Source organism: Melanotaenia boesemani, chromosome 20 (assembly GCF_017639745.1).
Source record: "Melanotaenia boesemani isolate fMelBoe1 chromosome 20, fMelBoe1.pri, whole genome shotgun sequence".
In the NCBI taxonomy this organism is placed as follows: Eukaryota; Metazoa; Chordata; class Actinopteri; order Atheriniformes; family Melanotaeniidae; genus Melanotaenia; species Melanotaenia boesemani.
In genome coordinates, this window is record NC_055701.1 from 19,255,143 (window position 1) to 19,275,057 (window position 19,915).

Below are 19,915 nucleotides of genomic sequence, written 5' to 3' on the forward strand. Positions count from 1 at the left end.
TGTTAAATATTAGCGTGAACATGTGGCTGTCGTGGGTTTCCTGTTGCAAGTTGTAATTTCCAGTTCCAACCAAAATCTTTTATTTTTATTTTAGTGATTTGCTTCATGACAATGGAGTTTTATCCCAGCTGTTATAGAGCAAGAAGCAGGGTGCAACACAGTAACAAACAGAGACAAACAGGATGAAAAACCACACACATTCACACCTATGATCAATTTAGAATCACTAGTTGTAGTTGCGAGTAGAAACCAAACTCTCCAGCTGAGATCTATCTTGGTGTGTCAGTCCTAACCAACATACCACCATGCCACTTGACATTGCATGTGATTCACATAATAAATCAAGCCATTTTTTCACACTTGCATTGCTTCCCATTAACATTTATGTAAAATGACTTGTCATGAGGAAAATGTAGGATCGTTTGAAACACCTTTCTGGACCTAAATCATAACAGCAAGATGCTCTCGATGCAACGTATGAAGCTCTATTATGGCAAAATCTACATGTCTCTGTTCAGACTTTTTATCTTACCAAACTTAAAGGATGAATTAAAATCACAACATAAATATTATTTGAATTTAGCTTTGTAATTTAAATTAATTTTATTGTCAAAACATGTAAAAAAATATTGCTCCAATTGTACCCATCCTTAGTTCTTATTGTCTTTTTTTAAGAAAAGATACAAGCAGTTTTTGGGGGGAGTCCAGAATCATTCATTGTGTGGACCGAGAGTAATTATGAGAAAAGCTGGACTTCAGATTACAAGTGCTGATGTGCAGTAACAGTGACATCATGCTAAATGCAGGAAAGGACCTCATTACTGGTCCTCTGATCTACCTCCTCCAGCAGTCGGAAGCGGAAGAAGCAGCAGATGGAAGATGAGTGCAGGGAGCACACAGGGGGAATGGAGTTGGTGAACTGTGTTGTCTGGGATTCCAACAGGATTAGGCAGAGGAAGTCAGGACTTTATTTGTGGTGCTTAAAGGGTAAAGCTGGAGACAAGACCACAGAGTGACGTTTCTACAATGCGGATCAAGGACCACACTCACTTATTTGACTTATCTGACTTATGTGCACCCACACATGCACACAATTACAACCATTTCGATGCACATGTACAAACACTCGATTATCCTGAGCTGTTCTAAATGGAAGTCAGTCTAATATTGTATGACTTACAGCTGTGTGCGTATGAGGGATAGCAGGACAAAGAGTGTCTTGTATTTTTGGGAGGGGTTGGGGGTAGTTGGGCCTGTTGGGTCCAGTCCTGGGGGCCATGGATGGGAATGTTCCCTTAGTGTGCGTGTGTGTGCGTGAGCAGAGGAATGCTGCTGTTTGCTGAGTGAAGAGCACAGAGGCAGCAGAGACTGTCCAAACACACGTCTGTTTGCCAAGAGTGTGTGTGTGTGTCTTGCAGTGTGTGTGCAAGCAAGAGGGAAAGTGTGCTATGAACAGGGATGGAAAGAGGTTTAGGGGAAATCTGTGTGTGTGCTGTGTGTTCTCCCTAAGCTATGACCTTCTCCTCAATGAGCACTTTCATATCCACTCCTGGTCTCTATGCTAAGGAAGCAGATGGGACAGAAGAGGCCTGTCTCTGCTTACCTGTGACCCACTCACTACACACACTAGTCCACATTTCAGACTTTGCTAAGGTTATGTTTGCGTGTGTGTAGGTGTGTGTGTATGTTTACTGTACTGTTACCTGTTTGTTTGGCCGATGAGTGTGGTCAGGCCAGTGGGTGAGATGTGGAGGAGTGGAAGGGAAAGCTGATGGAATGAAGTGAGAAAGAAGGATGAGAATTAATGGGGGAACAAAGTTAGTGAGGGTGAAGTGAGTAATATTTGATGTGAGTGAGAGATGGAGTAAAAAGGGTTTCATACTGGAGGAATTCTTGAAAAGGAGATGAAAAGATGGAAATGAAAGCAGGATCAAGTGAGTGAAAGCAGAGGAGTGAAGGTATAAGAACTGATAGTGAGAGAAGCTGTTAGCGAGGCCTGTACTGAATGGAGGAAAAAATGGATGAGATAGAAAATAAGAACAGGATCAATGGAGAAATACCTGAATATAATATTTTTTGAGGGAGGATTCGTTCCACTCCATAAACCTCCATAAGACCTGTTTCCACTGGTTTCCACAGTCCAGTTCTTGTGTGATTTGGCATACATCAGCCTTTTTCTCCCTGTCTCCCTAAGAATGGCTTCTTGACAGCCACTTTTGCATATGTTTTATGATGAGGCTTTGGCAAACAGTAATCCAGGTCATCTCGGGTCCTGTGTCAGGCCTTTCATGGATTTGTTTTCAATTTCTTAAGAATATCACTTTCAGATCTTGTTCATCTGCATCAGATAGGTATTTTAGCCTTGCCACTTCTTTTGTTTGTCCTCTGCTCATCCAGTTTTGGCAAACTTTTAAGGTCACAGGGCAGACCATGCTGAAAAATGCCAAGTTTTCAGCTAACAGCTCTTTGGGCATAACCTTGTTAATGCAAAAGTACTATTTTGTGCCTGTCGCACTGTGTTAGCTTTAGTATTTTTCATATGCAACTAAAAATATGGGAACAAATTATGTCTTTGCAGCATGTTGCAAGTAACAACATTCATAAAGATAAAGATACTAATTTAAATAGGTTATTTGCTCATAGTGTGTTATGCAGAGACACGGTACTGCCTAGTTGTTAGGTATGAGGACTAGACTAAAACTGGATGAAAAAGTAACCAATGTCCAAGGAAAACCTTTAAAAAAATATATTCATTAAGACCACTTTAGGAGATTATGAGTCTGGTTCCTTGGACAGAAAATTTATACTATTCTGCTATACTAGGTGAGTGATATGCTGCCTTATAGCTTGTTCATTTTTTCGCTTTTCCAGATAGGTCACATCACAGACTAAAATAACTGACAATCTAGTGAAAATTTTGTACCATGTCTAGCAGAACTGAGCAGCTTTACAGCATTGTATATTTTGTACCTATTGTTCCAGTAAACGGCCCATCATGATTTTATATTTCACAATATTCTTAGCATTGTTGTTAAAGTACGCTTCTCCGATCATACTTGTTTAAACAAAACATTTCCGTCTGGAAATAGACTTTTATCCATCTGACATCAGGATTTGTAAATATTTGAGCCTCTCGGGGTAACTAGCAGATGCTAGCTGCCTCAGGTTTGTGTGTAGTAGAGTAACTGCAGCTAGCTTAACTTTGATTTACTGTACCTTACTGCAACTGTTCCTTCATTGATTAATTACTGTGTTCTCAATAAACAAATTAAACCACATCAGGATTTAAAGTGTCTGGAATCTTGATAGTTATTTCCTAGCTTGCGATGTGATCCTTTACATTTATATTGTTGTCTCAGCTGACTTTTACTCGCATTTTGTTAAGTAAGTATGTAAGTAAAATTTTACGCAATGGGCCTGATTTACTAAGATTCCCAATAAAGCGCACAAAATTGCCATCGCACATCGATTGCATGTGTTGTTTGTTTATGATTTGCTGGTGATCAACTAAGAATGTTTCTTTTGTATGATTTTAGTTAGACGAGGGGTGTCCCGCTGCGGTCCTCGAGGGCCACAATCCTGCAGGTTTTTGATGTGTCCCTGCTCCAAATCCACCTGACTCAAATTAATGAGTAATTGTGCAAAACTTAATTGGCAGTTGGATCCATTTTACTCAGACTAACAGACTAACTTCCAAAATTAAGCAAAATCATGACTTGTACCACTAGATGAAGTTGTAAAATATATATTTTTTTGTTTGTTTGTTTGTTTTAATGTGTGACAGTTACTTTTAAGGTAGAACAGACTGAAGAAATAATTTTCAGTTATTTAGCACATGTCAACACAGACAGAAAATATTAGTGTGTCTCCATACTTGCATGTGTGTTTGTAGTTAGTGGGGGCCTCGGTTCGTGTGTGTGTGCTTGTGCGGGTATGTGTGCCTGTACTGTGTGATTTATTTTGAGGCCAGGTCTGCCTCCAGCTGTCCCAACAGGGTCCCAATGACTTTAACAGCTTCAGACCTCCATCACAGGGAAACGGAGGAAGAGAGAGACGGAGAGTTTTGGGAGGAAGAGATATGGATAGTGGAAAAGTCAACATAATTTTCAGTCTGCTACTCTATTTAGATTTTCTTCCTTTTCCTTTAGATTGTAATTGCAAAGTTGCTATGTATATATATATATATATATATATAGAAAGATAGATATAGCTCATAGATTTGTCATCTTGCCATTGTTGAAACACATGGTTGACTTCAGCTGCTTGGACAAAATGAGGAATAATGTACCTACATTTGTACTTAAATTTGCATGTGGTTTTTTGGTTATGCAGGCAGGTTTTAAGGTAACTGCTTTTTACTTAAACATCACACAAACTCATACAATTGGGAAATTTCTAATTATACTAAAAGTATGAGAGAATTCATTGCAGCAAAAAGCATTGTAATACAACATGTTGCACATTTGTGTTGCACTTAATACTTCATTCAGTGTGTAGGCTGTATTTGTGTCTCTGTATGAAAATTCTGTATTATAGAACATATATATATAAATATATATATATATTTATTTATTTATTTTTGTCCCTTGCAGGTCCTGCTGAGGTTCCCATGATGTCCCCAAATGGGTCAATCCCCCCTATTCATGTACCTCCAGGATACATCTCACAGGTTAGTCATTGTCTGTATGATTTTCTTCAATTTGATGCATTAATCATGTAGTGGTTATCTTTTTTGCCTTTTCTGATGGATTAGCTTTGCATTATTTAATGTGTAATGCTCACAATTGCCACATTGCTACAGCACCTCTTTAAATACAAATGATACACTATTAATTTTTGAGGAACAGTCAGTGTGGTGGTCATCACTGAAAAATGATAGACATAAAAAAAGAAGTGAGACCATTTATAAACAGTGTGTGCTCAAATCACACACATAGCATATACTAGGCATTCCACCTGTCCTGTCAGTTTTAGTTTAAAAGCACGAATAACCATGGCTGCTTCTTTCATCAACAGCAACAAGAAGGAATGTGCTACTTTTGGGGTCTCTCACATGTATGTGTGCCTGCATTTGCCTTTAAATGCTCCTGTATTTATGAAGAAAAGACAAAAGTGGGGTTTGAAAAATAACACAATAAACTGTCCTCACAAGTAGAGTGTTACAAATACATCTGTGGGTTGTTTGTGGTGGGATTGTGCTCCTACGCCAATGGAAGTCAGGTCATTGGCTCACCATGGGTGTGTGTTTGTCTTTGCATGTGTGTGGGTGTATGTTAGTGGAGAATGGGCCAAGCATGAGCGGGAAACAGTGTCACTCTTACATAAACAAGCCTGATAGGGGAGGCAGGCGTTCACTGGGCAGTTCTTTTGGTGGGGGGATGGCTTGAAGAGGAGATGGATGGAGAAAGTGGTGCAAACACAAGATGGACTTTGCATGTGTCTATATCTATGTGTGTGATGTGCACATTTGTTGTTGCTTTGTGTTTAAATGTGTGTGTGTTTGTGTGTGTCATTTCCAATAAAAAATTACACGTGGTGCTGGTATGTGGGCCAGTTCCACATGTACTTGTGCAGGAACTTTGCTCTTGTTTTCCTGTAAACATTGCCTTTCTCCTCTTTAGAAGTGAAGGGCATGAGGGGCCTCCCCTTCCTTCTCATCTTATTCTCCCCCACTCTTTATCTTTCTCACTCTGATTAATTTTGCAACCCTCTTTGTCTCCTCCTTCTGACCCCCTTTTATATACACATGCTTCTTTCTTTTTAATCTGTCATATCATGAAAGCCTGTTACTTCTCAGTTTGTGTTTGGGGTTTCGGGGTGGTGCTGTTTGGTGTGTGTCTGATAGTGTGTGTTGTTGTTGTCAGGCTCCATATATTGCTTCCCCTCTCTGCAGGGAGTGTGTGTTTGCTCTCTCCTTGGAATGCAGGCGTGTGAAAGTGTCTGAATAGTTGGAATGTGTGTTTCCCAAACCATGAATGTGAAAGGGAATACGTGTATGGAATCTATGGTAATTTGAGGCAGATATTTGAACCTTGTTGTTATTGAAATGTGCCCATATCTGATGACAATGTTGCACTTGTTTGCACCAATTTAAGGGACAACACATCCTGTTGGCACACCATCTTAGTTGTCAAATGCTTTCTGCAATTAATTCCTTCACTCGGTGTCCTCATTTCAGACACAGAACACCTGCTTTTCACTAAATAAAGGCCAACTTTATCCTGGGAAACATTTACTTCATAATGAATAAAGCAATCGTAGATTCATGCCGTTTTCCAATAAAACAAATGTTTGTGGGCACGAAAAATCTTGATTTTCCAATCACATACACACAAACACATACACATGAATTGCCTTTGTTTAGACAGTCTGTATGTGTTTGTGTGTAAAACAACCAAGTGAAGCATTAGATGTGAAAGCCTATGTGCTATATTGTTTTTAAATCTCTTATTAGTTTTCATTCTTTTTTATCCCACAGGTGCTGGAGGATACAACAGGGGTCCGCCGAGTGGTGGTGACTCCTCAGTCTCCAGAGTGCTACCCTCCCTCCTACTCTCCAGCTCTGTCCCCCACACACCACCTGCCCCCGTACCTGGCTCACCCTCACTTCATCCCCAACTCTCACTCTTTCTATCCCCCTGTAAGCCCAGGGGAGATGCCACCCCACCAGTACTACCAGCACCACCTTCCCCCCATGTATGGCGATCCAGGTACTCACATGCTGATCAACCATCATCTTTTTATGATGAAACGAAGACATTCTGTTAAAATTGTTATAAGTTATAAAAATATGTTTTTAAGATTTTTTTTTGTTTGAATTCTTCTCTATTCTCTCCTCAGAAATAATTCCAGTTTATGGGATGTCAAACTACATAGGCAGAGAGGAGACATACAGTAAGCCACAGCCTAAAAAGATAAAGGAACAGAGACAACTAGAGCGACAGAACCGACTTAATTCCCCTCCCTCCACTCTCTACAAGGGCAGTCTGGGGCCAGCACACAACGGATACAGGTGATCACATTGCGTCTGGGATTCTTGAGATGGGCATGAAGATTAGTTTATTGATTTAGAGATGTTCTTTAATGGTTTTTTTGTAATAAAATCACAAGGATTTCAGTTATTATTTACCTTATTAAGTCATCACACTATATCAAATATAAAAACACTTCACACATGTCTATCTATCCATCTGTTTAATCATTTTTTTACCTGTTTGTTTTCTTTTATAGCTAATGTTTGGAGCAAACTTGCTTTTTTATAAACTTAACTTCTTTCTTGGTCATGACTGTCACTGTTCTGTTAAACTGTTATTGTTTATACTTAATGTTCAAGATTAATCTTGTAATCACAGTTCCATGTTTTTCCACTTTTTTAAAAAATTTTTTATTAAAATAATGTTTTAATAAAGTGAATTCTGTTTAATTTTGTTTGCGATGCAGCAACAAATCACACGCCCCATCGCTGGGGTCAGTGGGGTCAGGCGGAATCAGCAGTCCAGGGGGCAAGAAGCCAGAAAGACGACTCCGCAGCAGTCCTAGAAACAGCGAGCCAGAGACACACACACAAGGTAGGACATTCACACATGTGCAAAGCAGGGAGGCAGACTGGGAAGGTTTATAGGGGCTTAAATGCCTTTTTTTGCTTTTGAATATTGAAAAACTCAGACTTGTCCCAATCTATTATTGCAGTTATACACTTGCAGTTATATAACTTGAATCAGTAACTCTCTAATATACAATATGTTAATTTCTTGATTTGACATGTCTGTCAATAGACATCTAAAAGAACTGTGGAGCTGTTTTATTGTCGGAATAATGGACATGTCACCAAGCAACAAAGTCACCCCTTATCGCTTTGTGGGGGAGTAACCTATATTCTTGCTGCCCGGTCTTTCTGTTGGTCCCTGTGTGACTGGCTGTGTTGTCTTCAACCTCAGTGCCTCTCTGCATTCACAAAGGCCAGATAAAACACACCTTTCGTTCCTCTCTTTCTATTCCCCTCTATCTTTTTTCCTGCACAGAATATCGCCTAAAAAAATGAATGGATGAGGAATGAATGCAGCTTCACTGAGGTGAAGAGCTCAGAAGGGGGAAGGGGGAGGGCCTGAGGTGGGAAGATGGGGAAGGGGGTAAGAAAGGTTGTCTGGGTAACCACATAGCTGAACCCGTCCCTGAGCGCTATCGTTTTACCCCACACTACAATACTGGCCTTGTTACTGAAGGCTCAGCCACAGAGAGGGGGGTTTGGTGGGAGAGGTGTGAGACAGATAGGGGGAGGGGGGAGTCACATACCTGTAGAGTCCTGCTTGGGATGAAGGAAACCTTTGAGCTTAGGGATTTAGACACCAAGGTTCAGCTTCATCACTTGCACAACCATATACACACGAGCACATGTGCTATGACAGCGCTCACACACACTTACTTGTGGTGCCACTTTTCTTTAATAAAAAGTCTTTTTCACATTAAAGTTATGAAAAACAGCAGAATTATGGAATGTATGTGCTTACACGCATAGCACACAGGGGTGTCTGTGAAAGTGATGACAGAAAAACATGAAGAGACATCTATGAATTCATTGTCTCACTAATTAGATCTGTCAACTGTAAATTTACCGTCCCATCAAACAACGGTTAGTCCTTCATTTATCAGATCAGAGGAAGAGTCCAGCTGGGACAGGTGTAGGTAATGTGTTTCCCAAAGTTTGTGATTGAAAATGACAAAAGACAAACACAAGTATACCTTCTTTATTTACGTCAGATTTTCACAACACAATATATCACAATAATGACGTCACTGTGATTGCAAAAAACTTCAATAAAATATACCGCTATCAGGCTAAAACCCACTAACATCTGGCTCAAGTGCAGTGGGAAAGTGTTTAATTAGCATTTAGTCCCACGTCAAATAACTGCAGCAGACGTGGGATTTAATTGGCTCCAGCTTGGCGCTGCATTAATAGGAATACACCACCCAGGTATACTTTCTAATTTTAAGTAAGGATGCTGCGGTCAGGGCGACAGACACGTGTCTTCCAGCTTTAACATCTCCCAAAGTCTAAAACTAAGAGCAACACCTATAGGAGCAAACGATGTGTTGAAAGATTATTGTCTGTTTTACTGTGTGAGGTTGATGATGATACATCAAAAATAGTAAACTAGCCTACACGGCTTGTAAAATACACTAATGTTGTTCTTTTGTTGTCACGCGACAGCTATACTCTGGGACGTAAATGTATAATGGATATATAAGGTTCTTCCTTCAGCTCACTGATGATGAACATAAGAAAGGCTTTCATTTGCTTGTACCAACTTTAAAGGCAATATTTTTATTAAAAAAATGTAATTTACTTTTTTTTCCTCTCTACTCTTTTTTGATTGGCCGTTTTAAAAACACTCAAAATGTGAAGTAAGGAGCTGTAAAAATGAACGAAAACCCATTTTCTATTCAAGTGTTCTGTAAATAATCCACAGAACACAGTTAAGTTTTCTATGTACACGTTTATGAACTAATCACAACTTTGTCGACATGCACAAACAACTGACCACTTTATCAGGTGTTATTTTTTACTTTCTTTTGAATAAGAACTCTATAGGCATTTGCATAATTAACTCATACAGTCCATATGGTCACAAGGGGGGCCTGGTGGACCCATACAATTGCAGATGACAAAATTTATGTTGCAAAGGCATCAGAATAATCTTAAATTTATCTTAGTTTTATTTTATAAAAATTAGTGTGTTGACAAATTTAACATGAAATAAGCATTACACAAATGTCTTTAAATTGAACAAAAAATTGTGCTAATATAAACAAAGCTCAAGTTTATGTTACACAGACTATGAGAAAATGGGAAATGTAGTAAATGCAGCTAAGAGTCTTTCATGCACACGCTGGTGCAGAATAGATGCATTGTTTTTGTTTGCCAGTATTTTTCCATTAAACAAACAAAACGGTGCATATTTAGGTCATTATCTTTATTGTTCTTCAGGGCTTTGACTCTTAAATGTTCAGTTTCCCCCTGGATGTGAATTAAGAAAAACCCAATTCCAATTGAGACAAGGCAAAATAGGATCATAGAGGATAAATATTCTGTAGTAAAGTTGCAGAAAAAAAGGCCAAGTACCCAAGATGATCTGCTTAAAAGTTACAACAGGAAATAAATTTAGTTACTTCCATCCCTGAAAGTCATTACTTGCTGCCCCTGTGTCCATAATGAGGTCTGTGGCTTATCCAGACTAACTGGAATATTGCTTCTCACAAAACACAATCCTATTTTGTAATGCTTTAGAAGGTAACTGTTTGGGCACAAATAAAACCACCAACCAAAGTTTTAGGTAAACAAAGCACCTATGACGTACTATGAGGTTTAAATGGACCTTTCAAACATACTTCTCTCTACATTATACACACTAAGCTTACAAAAAAGGAGAAAGAAAGCAGATTTCACAGCTAAACCTATGAATTTCATAATTTCTTGTGCTGCAGACTGCAGTGCCCAAACAGCAATGACACACATGACAAAAAGGAACATGTCAGCATGTCATAGATTGCATGTTCTGGTCTACCAGGGTCTCAGTACAGGGCTGGAGATCAGGCTGACTCAGCTAGACATATCACACAACACACACACATGTACAAACACCCTGTGACTGAGTTTTCTGTGAAACAATTGGAGCATGAGAGTCCAGAGGATAGGAGGCAGCCAGAATGAGAGGAGGAAGGCATGATTTGATGGACACATGAGAGAGGAGAGAGATGGAAGGATTATGAAGCGCAAAAAAACTGATCCAGAACTCCTACATCACAAAGAGAGGAAAGATGGAAAGGCAAGAGAGACAGAGAGCTAAAGAGCAGAGTACAAACATTCCGACAAAGTTGCTGCTTGGCCCAGCAGATCCAAGTACACCACACACATGCACACACACACGTACGCACACATAGCCGCCTACGCTTTGCCCCTGATGCCCTCTCTTTCTCTGTGTGTGTGGCGATTGCCCCCGTGCCAGTAAGGCAGCAGGCTGACTTGGCCAGAGCAGTGTCCATTCCCCAGTAAAGCCAGCTCTACAGGCCTTTTTCCTCAGAACTGAATTGCTTGCTGAGGAGAAACAGATGTGTGCTTCGTCGTCTCTGTTCCTCCATCTTGGCTCTGCATCACCACCACCGCAAATCCTGTCTCTCACTCAGAAAACTGGGATTTCAGCAGAAACAGATGGGCCGGCTCCCCCAGCCCCTCCATCTTTGTTGCTACGTCATTGCCAAGTGCTGTGAGTTGTGGAGAAACCAGATGCGTGCTGTGACTGCTATGTCTGCCATGTTGGCTCAGTTAGTGGATAGAAAAATAAGGATGGCTATAGATGTAACAATGGTCTGAGATGTTATGGTATTAGAAAGTGCAACCACATGAATCTGTTACACAAAGGAAAATATTCTTAACAAACAAAAAAAAAAAAAAAAAAAAAAAAGACTTTCCAAAAAGTCAATTTTGGCTTTCACTGGAATTTTTGAGGTTAAGCTTAACTTGCACAATCCTCTTGGCAGAAAAAGAAAAAAAAAATTGAAAAAACATTTCACGCACCCTCCTTGTTGACATAGAAAACCCAAAGCAAAGAAATGACTAAATATTTTTCTGTAATTGCCTCTCATATTGACAGCTTTCCAAGACAGATGTTTTGAAATGAGGAAAGCACGACTGGAATTAAATGTTTTCTCTGTGGCACATTCTCTGCTTAAGACTCATTTTCATCTAGAATACACACTTCTGTCTCATTCCACTTTCACCTCAGTTTTCTGATCAGTTGTGTCTAAGACACTACAGAGTGTGTAAATTCTCTTTACCTTCAGATTTTCCTTCCTCAGTCTTCTTGAAGCATGGCTAACTTTAGCTGAACTGTGGCCAAGCTGCAATTACAGGGTAACTGTAAATGCTTAAACATATGGTGCAACAGTAACATAAGTAGAGAGGAGACATAAAGTCAGTGAACTGGGTCAGTAGCACCATTTACACATCAAAATCTAAGTTCACTGCTTTTCTGTTAACTTAAACCATAAGATATTGTTATTATCCAACCAAATTAGATTATGGCATGATATCCAGAATTTGTAGAGTACAGGTTTGTTTTATTAGCTCAATATTTTTGGAAGGTAAGAATATGTTAAAGTCCATTTTAAAGTAAATGACTTTCAAATGAGGCAGTTTTTATTACCTTTTTAGCTATTTTTACTAGTTTTAAAATTTAGGAATCGTGTATCACAACTTTTTCTAGTTAGTTTTAGTAATTACTGTGGAAACCATTTGTTGCCAGGACTGGAAAAAATTTACTGAATCATCATTGGTTTTTAGAGTGGAGTCATGACTCAGCAGTTAAAGTAACTATTAAACTCCTCTCTCACCTCCTCCTGCTGTGACCGTAGTAACAGGTCTAGAAATGTGCAAAGGCACTCTCACTCTTTTCTTACCAGACTGTTTCAGTAAATCACCATGGTGATAATCTCAGTTCTCCCCGCACCCCATCCCTTTTCTTCCCGCACACAAACTCAAACCTGTTCCCACCAACCCAAATACGGCCATGTTCATAGGGCTAGATGGTAAGATGCAGGGCAGTGAGGTGGAAAAGAGACACTGGAAGGAGGGGAAGTCTGGAGACGAAAAGGCAAGAGATAAGACAGAAAATTAAAAAAAGAGGGGGGGAGAAAGAAATTTTGGAACTTGAGTCAAAAGGAAGCATGTTCAGAAAATAAACGGGGAACAAGGGATGGATTTACGAGCAGAGGAATGCCTTTCCTGCTCATATCATGTAACAGGACTATAAGGGGATTAGAAAGGGAGGTTGTTCGCAGCAGTCACAATGGGTTTTACATCAAATCCAACTGAATGAATCAAGTAATAAACTCACAACACTATGGAACGGCAACACCTTACAAGTGGGTATTAACCAGAAGTGGGTTACATAATATCTTATGTGGTAAAACATAGTTTCACTCAATCATAATTTACTGTATAAGTGTAGCTTAATTGATTCATGAACATATTTTAATGCACTGTATGTAGGAAGATGCAAAGTTGCACTTCATTATATGTCTGAAAAATAGAAAGAGAGCATGGGGCGTTTTTCTTTCACATCATACAAACACAAATCCAGCTTTTGTAATTCATGGAAGACGATCTTAAAAGCAGAAAAATTACTTCTAACTAGGGACAGGCATTTTAAGTGATCTTTGAAGTCGACTAGTCAGGCCAGTTAAAATCAAGTAGTTGATTAGTCATGGTGTTACCATGACGTTATCGGTAATGGAATGAAAAATACTTCATTCCAAAAAGGAAATTGGACATTGTGTAAGAAATTTTTATTGTCTAAAGCTGCAGCTAGTTTCAGGGTTAACTCCCTTCACTTTACACAACAGTGGTAAAGCAGACACAGGACTCTGCTTGTAACCAGAAAAGCTGTGGTATTTCTTTACTGAAACCTGTAGCAAAAATTGTACATTTACTGCCTAACAGGCAGTTTCTCACAGCTAACTTTCTCCGTGCTAACCCCTCGCTCTGATCAGACCAGCACTGTCAGACCAGCTGACGTTCTGTAATTCTCTCTCTCTTTGTAGTTTACTCTTAAAGGGGCCGTGCCATTCTTTTAACACATCACTGTAAACAGTTCTGCCTCTTTGTGCAATGAAATATAACTCTCCTCCAAACAAAACAGTTGACTGTTAAAAATAACAGTCGACTTTGTTCGCCATCATGACTAGTCGATTAATCGATTGGTTGTTCGCATCCCCAATCCCAACTTTGAGTGAAAGCAGTAATCCATCATGATGGAAAACGAATAATTATATGACAATAATTTTGTAAAATGTATCTTAAGAATATGCTGATGCTCTGCAAGAACATACACATTACACTATGCTTTTTTAAAGAAATGCATTATGTAGCAAGTTAAAGTCAAGCAATATTTACTCTACGCAGATTGTTTTGGTTAGCAACAACTGGCATCCATTAGGAAATTTGTAAGAAAATACATATGATTTGCAGCAGGTTTTACTAAACAAAACATCAAATGATATCTATGAAAGTGCTCTGTTACTTACACATGCATCTGCACTTTTTAAATGAAAGTCCAAAATGAGCCCTAGAAAACGTCAAAGAAGCAAAACAAATCGTTGGTGTTTAGCATGGACAAACCACCAGAACCAGAATACAACAATGTAGATCTGTTTTATTACTCTACCCCTTATTGTTCGTTGCAGTTGGAGCTTTTAAATGTTTGCATTTCAGTCTGTAAAGAAAGATTGATCTTTGTTGTCAATAACAGCAGTTTGAAATGAATGGCAGCTAAAAACACGGTAGATATGTTATTAATTTGTTTTGCTTTAGTGTGGGCCTGTCTTTGGTCAATCTGTCTGTCTCATCCCTTCTACCTACTGTGCTCTTAGTTTCTCTAACTTCTTTTTCTGTCTGTGGATTTGCTTTCTACAGTCACTCTCAAGATTTTTTTTGGCTGAGCAGGGTTGAATGGGGTCAGGGTTCTGAAAGCCGCATCCCCATAATCATTCTTGGTCTGGCTGTGCCATTCATAGCACACACACACACTAGCACAAACACACATGCATACATTTGCAAAAATTCATACAGTGTTGTTTTTTGCCACTCTTGGCAGCTGAAATGCTTATTTCTGTGCTGAGTGAAAGGGCTGCAGTGGACGAGGTCTCTGTCTCTGTCTCTGTCTATGTTTATATGCACACATGAAACCTAATTATTGAGGGAAATCAGTTTAAAACAAGGAACTTGGGAATGCAGTTATATGCGTATATACTGCCACTTATTTGTTTTAGTTTCAGAGCAAGTTGAAATTTGAAATCATTGTGTCTATTTTGGACATATGTTTTTTTTTTCTTGCTCTGCTCTGAAATGCTGACTTAAAAAATTATGTCTTGTAGTCTTGCATACAAAAACATAGTGAAACTTGGATATATGTAGCCTGGAAAGCATGCCCCATCTGCATAAATCTAACAATTAACCAGATACAAATAAGGAAAGCAATAACAGAGGTTCTTATTTTTATTAAGATTTTTTTCTCTGTTTTGCAATTGCATTTTTTTTTAGTTTTAAGTCTCTTTCTTACTCTATTTAACAATTTCTCTGTGCCAGTCTCTCTGCCCACGTCTGCCTTTCTAATCCCCTCTTTATAAACGATTAGGGCCCTGGCCATGAGAACCAAACCTTCACCATGACAACCACAATTTCAGGCACGTCCCAACAACTTCTCCACTGTGTGTGTTTGTGTGAGTGTGTGCGGCCCAGCTGTGGAACACATGGAATGCTCACTATGCAGCAGATGATAATAGTGTGGGATTCAAGGTCTGTACCCCTTTCTATCTTCCCTTTTCTCTTACCTCTCTCCCTCTTTCTCAGCTCTGTCCCCACATCTTCCTTTCGATTCTCCACTTAGTCTTGCATCGTTTTCTTTTTCCTTTCTTTTCCAGATGTTTCCATCACTTTGCTTTGTTTTCACTGATCAGATGCTTCCAAAGATCACATTGTTTCCTTAGCGCAACACACCACACGCACCCTGTGGCCCAGTATTTGTGTGGAGTGGGGGATAAGTGAGCGGCCGTTACCACATTTTTCACATTTTTTTCTCCAGGCCTTAAAGGTCTTTTTCTGTCCCAGTGCAGACAGACTAAGGAGACACGCAGGCCGTCATGCAGGAGGAATGCAACCTTCTCAGTGTCAAAGTTATACATTTTTTACTGAAACTTTGATACTAAATCAGAAATTTCTGTTTGTGTGATATAAAATATCTGTATGTTATTTGCTTATAAACCCATGAATATGAATAGGAATGAAGCAAGCAGGTTAGGGCTTGATGGAAATTAAAGAAATTAATTTGACTGAATTAAGCTAATTCTACACATTTGAATCTGTGCCTCCTTATCATCCAGTATGTGTTTGGGTCATTTCATGTGTCTAGGGTTTTGGAGAATTTAAAAAAAAAAGATATTTTTATTTTCTATGCAGATGAAGGCAAATTCCTGAAAGAAACACTTCACTTTCAGTAACATATATTGGGGAAAAGTAGAATTACTCTGTGAAACAGCTAAATGTCACCACTCTAGCTAGTTGGCACCAAGTGATGTCTGAATTTATGAGTATAGTAAACAATGAAAAACATAGATAATCACTGGTAAGCCAGCATGTACATACTATACTGCATTGTGCATTAAACAAAAAGTGTGACTGGTGCAGAAACACTAGACAAATACACAGGTTGTGGTCCAAAATTTAAGTTGATGAATGTGAAAAAAGCAGTACATCAAAACACAAACAGCTCAGGGAATTTTGAATTTATTTAATTGGGAAAACTGGTAAACTATTCTTGATGTTTTAAAAAAAATACATACAGTACCAACCTGCTTTGTTAAATGATTTGATGTCAGCCACATCATTCATTACAAAGAAAATAAGCCTGTTAGTGGCCAAAAGCAACAATTATGTAGTCGTTTTTAATTAATCTCCTTAAATAAGTGTGTGATTATAGACACGGTGATTGTGTTAGTATTAACAGGTAAAACTAATGATTAACAGTTATATAGTTAAGGTGATGAAAACCCATCACCACCTCACTCTAAGGCCTCAAATTATCTTGCAATGATTAACCAGCAAAATAAAGTACAAGGTAAACTACATTTTGTAGAGGCAACGCAGTTTATTAGGATTTATTAGGATATTGATTTTAAATGCTCTTTTAGGTTAAGGACTGTTAAGACATTTGGGGATAAAAACCTATAACTGTCAAGATTTACATTGATATCACTGCAATAATTATCAGGCTCTGCACTGCAGATGCTTCACAGTAGCTTTACATACAAAATGGCATATGTCAGTGTAGATTCTCGGTCATCTGGGTCATAGTAATCCTAAGTACTTAACTGGAAAGCAGCTGGACTTCTTTTTTGGAGTGAGCCAAAAGAGAAGACCAGCTGTCCTCCACTTAGGCACATAGCAGAACAGCTGGAGGCAAGGGTAACCTTACTGTCACTTGTTTGTCTGCCTAACAATGAGATTTCTAACAGTTTTGGGTCTAACCACATATTTAGGGCTCTTCAACCTTACCAAGAGAACAGGAAAAAAAAAGTTGCAATGGTTACACCAATGATGACATTAAAGTCACTTTCTATTGGGGAAGAACAAAGACACCATCAGAGCAAACTTTGAAGTGGACATTTGCTACAATAAATGCATATTTTCAGTATGTTTTTGTGACTATAAGGAAATTCAGCCTGTATTTGTAAGCAGTGATTCATACAGTAACTGTATTGCACTTTAACTGCACTACTACTTTGAGATCAGTGGCACTCATCTGCTCTGGATATTCTGATGATGTCACTAAAGTTAGTGTAATCCTCGCCTCACATCCCCTTAAATCCTTTCCCCCCTTTACCCTTTCATCCTTTCCTTTCCCCTCCTCTCTGTTGATCCCTGGCTCGCTCTTTGTCTCTCAATTTCCTTGTGTTTTTATACCTAATCTCTTACCCAGACTCCTCTTACCCGTCCTTTTTCTTTACACTCACTGTCCTTCACTGTCTCTCTTTCTTCCTCTAAATTCCCATCTCGCCTGGTTTTGGCTTAGCCCGACCACCCCTCCCTCCCAAATTCTCCCTCGTTCCTCCTTTTTTTCCTGCCGTCCTTTGCACTCCCTCACTCCGTCTGGCTGTCCTCAATAACCAAACGCAGGCGGTCAGAAGCAGACAGGATGTGAGGTCAGACGAGGAGAGGAAGTAAGGGAGCGTGGGCAGCACAAAAACAGACAGAAAGGACATGAGGGACTGTGTGGATAAAGTGTGGAGTAACACAGGGAGGAGGTTCGATTTCTGTCTCAGCCGTCAGCATCAGCTCTTTGTGGTTGATATCTATATTAAACACTTAAGCAGCTGGACTCAACATCCACAGCGAGTCATACCAGTCAGCTGTGAGGTAAAGCAGAAATTTTAGACCTGTGTCTTTGGTCTGTCACAAGTTGAGCTTGTGGGTTGGCCATGTTTATTCACTCTGCTGAAATATTGTTGTTTTGCCTACAACTGTTAGTGTCATAACTATATTCTACCTCAAATTCAGAAATATTGAAAGAAAGAAATAAACCGCTTTAATTTCAGATTCAGTCCAAGATAAGGAGCAAGTCACAAAGTGGCATTTGGAACTTAATTTCTTCACACAATGACGTCTCTATCATTGTGTGATGTGGGTGTTTCTGAATTGGGATTAATCAGTATTTATTTAAATGACAAATGTAGAGATCTACAAATTTGTAAGATGGGATTTCTAACAAAATGTCAAGTCTTGTCTTGGAGCTTTTGGATACACAGCTCCGAGCAGACTGTGTTCTTCTTTGTCACTGAGCCTGTGATAAATGTGTGGAATAAGCTGGCTCATGTCTGGAGTCGGGAATGTGTGTTTCTGTGTGTGTTTTCATCCCATAAAAGACAAAAGGTTCAAAATAAATGAAAGAGGACAAGTGCACAAAAAAAGAAAAAGAGGTTTAATGAGTTGATGTGTTGAGCAGTGATGCAGAATGTGCTCTTCACCTCATGCACTGCTTCACACACACACTTAGACACACACACACACACACACAGTAGCTTAATTCTCCTCCTCCTGTTGCCCATCACCGATCTCCTGTAACTTGATACCAAGATACACAGTCTTTCTTTTGCTCTTGCTTTTTATTCTAACACACACACTTGCAGGGAGGTCAAGTTGAGGTTGTGATTCCATGACATCACTGTTGCCATGACTCATAAGTGAACCCCCAGGCACAGTAAGGCCCTCTCTCCTACTGAACCTGTCAGAGAGACTCACACACATACACTCACACAATTTGTCATTCATCACTTGCACTAAGTATACACCCGTCACAAACTACTTTGTATAAAAATACACTCAGCATATTAGTACATAATCAGTCCAGGCGAAGGTTTGAACACACCTGTTCACAATTGTGAATGAGTTAATGTGTAAAAACCTATCACTGGTATCGTATTAGTGTGTGCGTTCATGTGCACATACACAGTGGCATGTAAAGATTTAGTCACTTACAGTAACCATTTCTGTTTTCATTAATAGCTTAGTGATTAAAAAAAGGAAAGCTGACTTTACAAAGATAACCCAATATTTTCAACAAGATTACTACATCATATAAATTACTTTAGTTTAAAATAGGACTGCCCAATACATAGAAAATGAAACACTACTGCGGTATCAGTACTCTTCCATCTTCTTTACCTGCTTAGTCCAGTGCTGGGCCACAGAGGGGCTGGAGCCTATCCCAGCAGCTACAAGGCAAGAGCCAGGATGCATGTTGGACAGGTCACAACATCAGTGCAGAAAACAAGACGTCAAGCTTGAAAGAGGTCAAGCTCAGGTGTATCAATGAGGGTGGCTTTCAGTTAGTCCTGCTTTTGTACATGTTTTACAGCCACCTAGCATCAACAGGTGCATGAGCAGAATGCAGCCCTTCTCAATATACCTTGGATTAGCACAATATATTGTATTATATGTATTGTATATGTAAGTTTATATAAGGCATGTCATATTAGCATTTCAAAATTCAATCAAGATGTCTTATATTTTATGTTCTTCTAATATGATAATGATATAATTCGATATTTATTAGCAATCCCCTTTAACATAACATAACATAACATAACATAACATAACATAACATAACATAACATAACAATTCATTCATTCATTATATGTACCGCTTAGTCCATTACGGGTCAGCCTGTCCCAGTATTTTAACAGGTGAGAGGCAGGGTACACCCTGGACAGGCCACCAGTCCATCGCAGGGCCAACACAGATATGTACAAACAACCATTCACACTCGCACTCACTCAATATAACATAATAATATAAAACAAACA

At 39.1% G+C, this 19,915-nt stretch overlaps 1 protein-coding gene across 2 annotated transcripts in view; it reads left to right on the plus strand.

Annotated features, from left to right (window-relative positions):
- fndc3ba (fibronectin type III domain containing 3Ba) overlaps positions 1 to 19,915 on the plus strand; it is an 87,678-nt gene that overhangs the window by 37,626 nt on the left and 30,137 nt on the right. For both annotated transcript variants that reach the window (XM_041971149.1, XM_041971148.1), the window contains exons 4-7: positions 4,593 to 4,669; positions 6,479 to 6,710; positions 6,841 to 7,012; positions 7,441 to 7,568. In XM_041971149.1, coding sequence (XP_041827083.1) covers positions 4,593 to 4,669; positions 6,479 to 6,710; positions 6,841 to 7,012; positions 7,441 to 7,568 — 609 coding nt within the window. The remainder of the gene's footprint in view (positions 1 to 4,592; positions 4,670 to 6,478; positions 6,711 to 6,840; positions 7,013 to 7,440; positions 7,569 to 19,915) is intronic.